The sequence below is a fragment of the Vigna unguiculata genome, chromosome 8 (genome assembly GCF_037176805.1).
Source record: "Vigna unguiculata cultivar grain cowpea cultivar isolate G323 ecotype 2 chromosome 8, ASM3717680v1, whole genome shotgun sequence".
Taxonomy (NCBI): domain Eukaryota; kingdom Viridiplantae; phylum Streptophyta; class Magnoliopsida; order Fabales; family Fabaceae; genus Vigna; species Vigna unguiculata.
This window is the reverse complement of record NC_140799.1, coordinates 7,839,480-7,849,241: the sequence shown is the minus strand read 5'-3', so window position 1 is coordinate 7,849,241 and position 9,762 is coordinate 7,839,480. Positions and strand designations below refer to the sequence as shown.

The window sequence follows — 9,762 nt, the reverse complement described above, 5'->3', positions numbered from 1 at the left end:
TGGTTGGATTTTTCTTTTTGCATTGTTATTTTCTTTAAGTGTAAGTTTGATGCAACTCTAGTTTTTTTTCCTTTCCTGTCTTTGCACGTTTTTCCTAGTTGTCTTTTCTATTTCCAGGTTACAAAGTAAAACTCAGTTTGTTTTGGTTTCCCATATAATGTTCTACAGTTGTAAGATTAGAAGTAATAACAAGAATTTTCAAATTTGACAATTCATAAACAAGTATACAAAGTGGCATTGTAGTTGCCGATAATGACACTAGAAAACTTGACGAGATTGTGGTATAAATAATCCTTTTGCTTAACTAGTGTACCAAGATCTTATAGTTTTCAAAACATTAAGTAGAATATAGTATATACAAGGAATTACTAATCAATTTCTATAATGGTAAACTTCTAATTGAATAATGTGTTTTCCAGTATTTATAATCACAGATTTGAGCAGTGGCAGTGGTAAAAACTGAATGGAAGGATCAATTGAGGAACACACACTACTCCACTATTATCTCAAACCTATGAAAGAAACAGTACTATTCGCAATTCAAACTGGTGTTGTATTATTGGCCGATTTCTATTTTTATCTTGAATGTTTGAAACTGAGACGAGGGAGGGAATCTGTACAAATATAGGTAGACAGTCAAAAATTCATAGACCTGTTCACCATGCAGATCAGTGCTACAGTTATTCTCTGAACTGAGCTCATCTCAAGCTGGACAAAAGTTTCTAGTAGACAGAGGGAGTTGCAGCATGCAACAACAACAGAATCTCCCCCTCACTGAACCCGATTCTCGTGAATTTGAGTTCTCTATTGAACACCCGAATAATGGAAAGAAGGCCAGAACTCTTGACCAAGTAAAACCAAAGGCCAAATGATTTGCTAGATTAGTACTCCGAAGCTTCTTTCATTTCACTAAGTGAGTCCAAAGAAGCATTCATTGCTTCTGCAATCATTAGAGCTGTAATGGCCTTGTGAATTGCTACATCTGCTTTATACAGCAATCTTTTAGCCCTATCTCTCTTCAACTTAGCCACGTGCCGTTTAAAACGAGCCTCAGCCACGGCATCTCGTAGCCTTAACTCCTCAAGGACAGAAGCATCCAACTGTTCAATCCCTTGCCTCTTAGGGCCAGCAAGCAGGTGATGCCTGTTATGAGGCGCATCATATCTAGACTGGTGAAATTTTGGGACATGATTTCTGTATTTCAAGCTGCCAGCATCACGTGGTACGAACATCCTTGGTGAGGTCAGAGGCAATGGTGATTCATCAAAAGAATCGTAATAATGGCCTTGGTATAGGAACTTTTCATCGCCAAAAGGTAAGGCATTATGTCTTCTTCCTGAGATCACAACAATTAGATGTTAAGCTGAATGTTAATATTTTGTTTAAAAAATGTAGAAACAAGCTTGTAAATCAAATACTCACGGAAGCCATCCTGATACAGATTACTGTTTGCGTGCCCAGATACTGAAATCTTCTTTTGGGATCGATGCTTCAATCCCTTGTTCACTGATTCCAGACCCCTAGGCTTCAAACAAAAAGCAAACATGGCCGGCTTCTCCAAACACGCATTGGAAGGGGTATTGTTCTTAGTCATGGCTACCTCCCACTCTCTCACTTGTTTTTGATACCTTTCCCATAGAGGGGGCTGAAAAGTACATAAAAATTCAGTGATGAAATTTCAGAAATGTTGTAAAAGTTCATTCCCTCCTAACATGTTTCATTATGTGGCAGCATTAATACAGCATAAGTGATGTTTATATTTTCTGTTAAGTTAGTACTTGTCAGAATCAAAAAACTTACCCAATATATTTTAAGTGTAAAAAAGTAATAGATCAATCCATTACAATATATATTACTCCTCTCCAACTATTATATCAGCAAAACCATCATGTCTTTCATATAAATTTATCAAACATACGGAGACATATTCCCAAAATCAAAAATAATTACAATAAACCCAAGAAACGTGATTTGAACATTACCTGAAATTGCCGTATTAAAGCCATTCCACTCTTCTTCCTTCTCTCCTGCCAACGATCATATATGATTTTGACAATACTCAAAGGCCCAACATCAACCGTGAGTTCCTCTATCTCATTACAAGTAAACTGGTCACGCTTCTTAGTATATGCCACCTTTTCAAACATGTCCATTGTCTTCTCAAACATCTCCTCTGAAATCCAACTCAAGTCACTGTTGTCTTTTACAGAGTTTTGAGCATTTGCAATCCACTGCTCATCTTCGCTATCCATGTCATACAAAACACGGGATGGATCCAGAGCCATCTCAACATCTGTTTCAACCTGTTCGAAGTACATAAAGCTCCGAACAAAGGTTGCCTCACATCCATTATCATCATTTTCTTCTATCAAACGAACACCAGGAATAGGTATATTTTTAACTGAAGCAGCACGGATGTTACGGTTGTAGCATTCCTCATGCATCTCCTTGAAAATAGCCCACTGACTCCTATCAGGAAATTCCAAGATCCAATCTTTCCCTCCTTTCCACATCATTGCATGTGTGTACCGATTTGTTGATCCAGGCTGCAGAAACTGATGTGCTTTGTATGAATACCGAGTAATTCCTAAAAGTTTCACAGAAAGTCTCCACTCATTGTGGTCAAAAAGCTCTAGTACAATATGGGCCCCAGATTCTCTCCAACCCTTATCACCAAGAGTAATCAAGACATTTGCACCACAAGATAAGCATTCAAAATTCTTCTCAGTGACCCTAGCAACATCTGATGACTTCTTCTCACTGGCCTTTCTAATTCGTTTGTGAGGAAGCCCTTTCTGATGATGGTTTCTCTGCCTTGAACTGAATTCATAACCAGCAGAAGGCACCGAGTACGATACTTGTGTGCGTGGTCTCTTAGGTCCACTGCTAAAATCATTGTAAAGTGAATCAGCCTTTCCATCAGACCACACATGAGACTGAAATCCCAATGATGAGGAACTATTCTGGTTCCGATACCAAGAACTTCTACGAGCAGCTGGATTAGAGCTTGGCATGATGCCTCCATTCCAAGAGATATCAGGAGAGTGTTCAGCATCACGTAAATCACCATCACAACCAGGATTCTCAAATTGATCAACTGCAGGAATTTGGATACTAAGATCACCAATAAAAGAATGAGAACCATCATCGTCCTTATCTTGACGAGTTAAAGAACTCAAAGGTAAAGAGCCTAACTCTTGCTCCATATGGTGTGATTGCCATTCGGGTAAGTGAGTTGTGCCAAGCCTCTCAGAATGATGGGAAATAGAAGTACCAGAACTGTTAGGACCAATGTTCTGGTACTTTTGAGAGAGAATTTGATAACTGAAGGTAGAATGATGACCTGAGTGATTACAAGACCCTCCATCACCTGCAGCACCATTTGACAAAATATCATTATCTTTCCTCGGGATAATTTCAGAATTCCTGTTTGAGCAACCATCGGTGCTGGTACATCCATTGGTTCCCAAACTAGGGTCTTCCTGATCAAATTCCGGTGTGTGATCACAAAAGCTAATATGAGTTGCAGACTGCTCCATCAGTGACTTGAGATGGAAACAAAGAAAAAATGTAGGTGCTGCAGCAAAAGAAAGAGTAAATGGAGGAAGCTTCCTCTCACCAACATCAGAATATTGATGAATATCAGCTTGAGTAGACACTTTGGAAATACCCATGATGTTAATACCTGGCCTACCCCTTCGCATGACCTGTTCATGCAGAAGTTGCATGATTGATTCACAACAAACCCAACATAAGCTAATTTGCAGTGACTTTTGGAAGATTTGACATACAATACTGAATTACAGTAACAAGCATTAAACATGACAAATAGATCTTAAAATAAGGGTTAAAGATACCCATCAAGATATATAGGAAAAAGCGGAGCAAGTACCTTGGCTGAGGAGGACCCACTGACAGAAGTTATGGACAACTCACTTGATCCATTTTGAAGTGCCTGGATGTTATCATATGTGCATTCAGAAAGAAGGAGCTTCTTACTCAGAAGGCAATGCCTCTTAAGCTTTGAATCTAAGACCGTCCACTTAGAATTCTTCACTCCAGAGAAATTATAGAACTCAAAAACAAGCGGCTTCTTATTCACATGAAGACCAGAAAACTTGAATCCAATAGATGTACATGGAAATTGCAAGTCAACATACTTCCCTCGGCAGGCAGGTTGATGAAATACCCTAAGGACAAAAAAGACAAAGGCTACAGCCATGTTCAAGCAGCCTTCAAATAATAAAAATCTCAACCCAACCACATTATCAACAAAAAGCATCTCCAAACAAACTCTAGGCCACTTGGTCATAACTGTACCATACCGGAGCAAAAAAAGCGGATAAAGCAACCCCAAATTTTCAGATTCAAAATGATTATTCAACATGAAACACATTGGAAAATTTAACCCAAATCTGAACAATACTGATTCCATGTCCCAAAAAACTTTTGATACTCCTGCCTTGTAAGTGAAGCACAATGGGCCCTCAACTTCATCCATGTCATCACTTGAATTCTTCATATTCTCAACCCCAAACATATGGTCAAGGGAAACAGAATCAGATGCACTTCTAGTAGCATGCTTTTCTTCACAGATATGAGGGGGTATTAGAGCAGGCTTTCGAATCCGCCTTCTGAAATAGACAATAGGCTGTTTTACATCTTTATTGCAAGTGGCACTTTGCAATGACGACTTCATCCTAAAATCATCACTTAATTTATCCTGTGATGATAAATTATTTTCAACACCCTTCAGAAAACTCTTCGATAAGTGTCCCTTTGTTGTGACAGGTTTATCATATAAGAATGATGACATTGTACTTGGAAGTGTAACAGAAGTTTTCTGTTTCTTAATGCCTTGAAAAGAAGATACAAACCGATGAGAAGATCGAGCCAACCATGTAATTATAGGTTCTGAGTCCATACTGCTCCCACCACGGTGATCATTCTCAGTATTGCCTTCTGTTCTTTGCCTTTCTTTTCTGGATTTGCTACCCTTCTGTTCATCAGAACTTCTACGTTTTGCAAAAGCTCTTTCACCTTTTGCATTTCCTGGAACTTCACTACGAAGTAACAAGAGTTTGAATCTCTCAGTATGTAGATTAACCCATTCTACATCCCGATCATCATATTTGATATGGTAAAGCTTGTTTCCTTCATCGTAGTCATCCACAAGGCCATAATACCATCTCTGGTCTAAAGGCCAAAAAATTTTAATTCTCCGGTTCAGTACCCAGTATACATCTACATCACCTAAAAGAATTTCATAAAAATGGCGCCTCTTCCTCGAATTACCTTTGCTTTTATATTGTTTCCTAGGCCTCAAAACTCTGCCATCAGCATCAGCTGATGCAGATTCTGAACCTGATTGAAACTTCAAATCACGGTTAACAATACTTTGACTAGAAGATTGAAAAAATGACAAACCATTTGAACCTTTGGTCGAAAATCCAGTACAGCTTGGATCAAATCTTGAAGATAGCATCCTAGCTGCATTCTCCTCAAGATTTTCCTCTTCATCTTCTTGCAAATCATCAGATATTTTACAACTCAAAACCAAAGGTTCAACCTCCTTCGAAACCTTAGCTGTATCTAAAGCTGAAGTCTTCCGTTTCCTATTCTTCCTTCGTGATTTTGTCAAAGAAGAATCTCCACCATCAATATTTACAACAGAATGAGATGCACAATCCCCATTCTCCTTAAAATTTTGAACTGAATTTGAATCACTATTCCTATTTTCCTTATTAAATTCATCAAATTCTTTCTTATGCTTAGTCTTCAAAGATTCAACCCCAGTAGCCAAATCATCACTACCTAACTTTGGCACAGGATGGACATAACCACTACTACAATCGGGATGCTCCACCAAATTTGATGCTTGACCAGGCTCTGATTTTTTCTTCCGCATAAAACTCCTCTTCCTCTTGGGAATGTGAAAATCATCACCACAAACTCCAAATGAAACTGTATTTGACACACTACTATTCAATCTCTGACTGACCCCTAACTTCAACTCACTGCTACCATCACCATTTTCTAAGCTACTTAAAGAGACTTCTCTTTTAGCCTTCTTTCTAACCCTCTTCTCATCACCATCCCCACTACTACTGTTAATCCTTTTTATATTCTTCTTTGAAGTTTTTAGTGACAAATTTGATTTATATAGACTTTTAAGATCCAGAGATTTTGATTTCTTGGGAACTGTAGTGCCATTGGATTTCTCTGTTCTGCTTTCCATGGCAAATCAACATAACAAACGCCCAAACCAAAATTCCCCTAATTGTCACATGTCATCATACATATCCGGCCCTTTTCCTTGGATCTGAAACGCCAAAACCACAAAAATATCACAAAAAATCACACAACCAACACAAACCTAAATTCAATATACCAAACTCCCCCATGCATTGCGTTATTGTTTAAAAAGAAACACCCAGAAAAATCATGGAAAGTTTTGACACCGAAAAAATACAATTATCAAAAAATTTACTAACCTGACCCCGAATGCCACGAAACAATCGATTCTTCCCACAGACATAGAAGATCACCAGAGCGAATTGGCAGATTAGGGTTTGAGAATGACTTATGGATTCGAAACCCTAATAGAATCCCCGAAATTGAAATTCCCAATAATTTCGATTTTTATTTTTCTGTTTATTTTTTTCTTTTGTTTTTTAACCGCTAGGGGACTAGGGTTTCATTAGGAGGTAAAGGTTTAAATTGAAAATTCCTCCAACTTCAAATAAAAAATAAAAGTGCAAAACAATTTCAAATCGACACGTGTAACGTCATCCCACGTGTGATCGAAATCTTTTTAACTTACTACCGTTGTAGCGACCATCTGCGGCCGAGTGTATAGTAAGCAGGTGCTTATCAAATCTTTGGCTTCTGATTCATGTTTTTGGAGAAAACAAATTTAGAAACAACGGAACATTTTGAAATGTGTGGTTTGGATTTTGACCATAGTTTTTCCTAAAAATTCCGAAATGCCACAGATTTTTTGTTTTCTTTTGGACTCTACTATACAGTGTTTGCATTGTGTAACTTCTATTTCTATTGTTTCTGATCTTCAACAATTACTAACTATACTTTTATTTATAATAAATAAATATTTCTTTAACAATTAAATTTTTATAATTTGACGTGACATTATTTAAATAGTTTTAAAATATAAAAAATATTAAAATAAAAAAAATTGAAATGTGACATCTTTTAAATCATTTTAAAATATAAAAAAAATGAAAAATCATTTAAAAAATAACATTTTAAATTATAAAAAAAAATTATCAAATTTCATTATTAAAATATCGTTATACTTTATGATAAGAGAAAAAACATAAATATAGTAAGGTCCATTTATTCTGCTCCCTTATTTTAAGGGTTGTCCTAAAAAAGTTGGGTCTAAAGGCTGGTCCATAGGATAAAAGCCATTTGTGTTGCCCTAATTCACACTTCTACTCTTTTTTCAGAAACCTAGATCTGTGTCGTCTCCCTCTGTTGCCATAAAGAGCTCTACTAGTGTTACACTTTCCCGATCGAACAAAGCTCAAACCCGTTCCCATATTCTACGTAAGTATCCCTCCAACTGTGCTCATTGTTCTGCTACTGTTACGCTGGGCAACTCATCCCATGTTTCTCATTTCTTTCCAGCACCTTGAATCGCTTTTTGAGTTGACGTTCCCTGTTGTTTAGGGTCGAGATCTCGTGCTTGCCATTTTTCCAGGTAGGGAAGCTAAGACCTTGCTCATATGTCCTATTTTCCTCGTGCTTTGGCTGTCATTTCGAGTTTGTATAGTTGGTGTGATGCTATACTGGGAAACATGTATATAATGGAGTATTATGTAGGCGTGGCATGATTCATGGACCGTAGATGATGGGTTGGGTGTGAAATTGGCATGTGAACTAAATGAGTTAGTTATTGTTAAAGTGGCATGATAACGAGATGAGTTGAGATCCCATGAGCATGGATGAGTTATGATGAGCAGGAATGTGTTGGACTTGGAAACATGAAAGTTGTGGGCCTTAAAGGGTGACATAATGAATATATTCTTGCATGGCGAATACTTTTTGACTGTGTGATCATGTTTTGTCTGTGTCAGTGCATAATTCATTGGGGTCTCTAGGTGAGACTTTCAAGGTTGCGCTTCAGTGGTCGGGACGTAATTTCATGGCCCTTGTTAGTGGGTGTCCATGGTGGTGCCTCATCTGTATAACTAGGTAAGAATTCAAGGTAAGGTTGCATCCTGACACTCTAAGGAGTCAGTTAGTCTCACCTAGAGCAGACTGACTCATGTGGTGAGAGTAGTAAGAGGCCTGAAATTCTCTAATGACTAACCTTGTGGTGAGGGAAATTGATTTACTGTAACACTGTAACACATAGCTCGGGGGTGAGCAGAGGTATCTACCACAAGTGCAAGCATTCGCTGAATACGACCAAGTTATATGTATCCGGATGAGTCGAGTTGTGTCGTAGTGTATTGTCTGAGAAGTCATAACATGCTTGGTTGATATGAATGTATGATTGTGCAAATATAACTAAACTTATGGATGAAATCTTTTGTGCTCTAGCTTACCCTACTTTTATTGTTGTGTGTTCTGCTGTGTGGTACTCTCTTTTGCGATGATCATCAACTTGTTGGTGTGAGCAGATGCGAGGAACACCCATGGACAATAGGGAGGTGGTGATTCCGCTGCATAGTCTGTGTGAACTGGTTCATAATTTCCTTTATGAGTTTCTTTAGGGCTATGACCCATGTATTTTGTTCGTCCTTAGATTTACATACTTTTGGTTGAACTCTTTATCGAGTTTTCTTTTGGGCATTATGGTGTGCCTTAGGTTGTAAGGAGTGAGTTTAAAACTCCCGGACTGCGCTATTACGTTATCTTTTGTGTGACGTTTCTTTTAATTTCGCTTAATAATTAAATGGGACGTTATAAATATTATTTACTTTAGCACATTATCATTGATCTCGTTGTTATTACCATTATTATCACAACCATTGTTGTAGAATATGAGACAGTATATTATGAAATATCCATTCCAAAATAGTGTTCATGCGTTTCGAAAATTTTGTTACAAAAATCACATTTCAAAAATCTCATTTCATAAATTCTACTAGGGAAATTAAGTTTTGTAAATCTTGTTTCGAAATTTCTGAAAAAAGAGAATTTCCAAAATGTATAATTCAAAAATCACTTTGCTAAAGGCTAAAATGGTCATTTTAAAAATTGAAAGAAGCACACGAAGAAATTGTATCAGAGTGCGGAAAGTAAAAGCCGGGTTTTATTATACTCACTCCGTGCCTTATTAACTTCAATTCCATAATCATAAAAGAAAAAGGTGTTTTTAAAGCATATCAAATATATCAAAACGTTTTTTAAAGAATATTTTAATAACAAAAAATATTATTCTAATACAAAATAAATATAAATTGAATAAAAATATTTTTTATAATTTTAAATCATTTATATTTATAAATGTCATATTAAAATAATATTTGATTAATAGGTATACGTAAAAGAAAGATATGATGTGTGGTAACTACCAAAAAAAATGGTATATTTTCAAAAACTTGTAAGAATTTAGACGAAGTTTATATTTAGAGTTTAATTTAATATACTTTAGTCATTTTTGTTTTGTTTTTATTAATTATAAATTTCTTGATACAAATTTATAGAAAAAAAGTAATATTTTTTTATTATAAAATGAAAAATTGTAAGGACATATTCAACTATTTAAAAGTAAAAGTAGTATAGTGATAT

General features: G+C 36.5%; 1 protein-coding gene across 2 annotated transcripts; it reads right to left on the bottom strand.

The window, feature by feature from the left end:
• Positions 1–399: 399 nt before the first annotated feature.
• On the bottom strand, positions 400–6,700 carry LOC114194222 (uncharacterized). 2 transcript variants are annotated; one of them, XM_028084335.2, is made up of 6 exons: positions 6,495–6,700; positions 3,893–6,322; positions 3,620–3,707; positions 1,983–3,370; positions 1,423–1,645; positions 400–1,336 (listed from the first exon to the last, which is right to left on the bottom strand). In XM_028084335.2, the coding sequence occupies exons 2-6, from the start codon at positions 6,236–6,238 to the stop codon at positions 882–884; spliced, it is 4,500 nt and encodes a 1,499-aa protein (XP_027940136.2). In that variant the 5' UTR covers positions 6,239–6,322; positions 6,495–6,700; the 3' UTR covers positions 400–881. The 2 variants fall into 2 exon arrangements, with proteins under 2 accessions (XP_027940136.2, XP_027940135.2); XM_028084334.2 differs by having other exon boundaries at positions 1,983–3,707.
• Positions 6,701–9,762: the final 3,062 nt, after the last annotated feature.

What these genes read in the sequence shown, in the direction of transcription:
- LOC114194222 (XM_028084334.2), bottom strand. Translation starts at nt 6,238, where the DNA reads ATGGAAAGCAGAACAGAGAAATCCAATGGCACTACAGTTCCCAAGAAA. An exon ending in GTGGGTCCTCCTCAGCCAAG is followed by an intron (nt 3,708 to 3,892) that starts GTACTTGCTCCG and finishes CTGCATGAACAG; the next exon opens with GTCATGCGAAGGGGTAGGCC. An exon ending in TCTGTATCAGGATGGCTTCC is followed by an intron (nt 1,337 to 1,422) that starts GTGAGTATTTGA and finishes TTGTGATCTCAG; the next exon opens with GAAGAAGACATAATGCCTTA.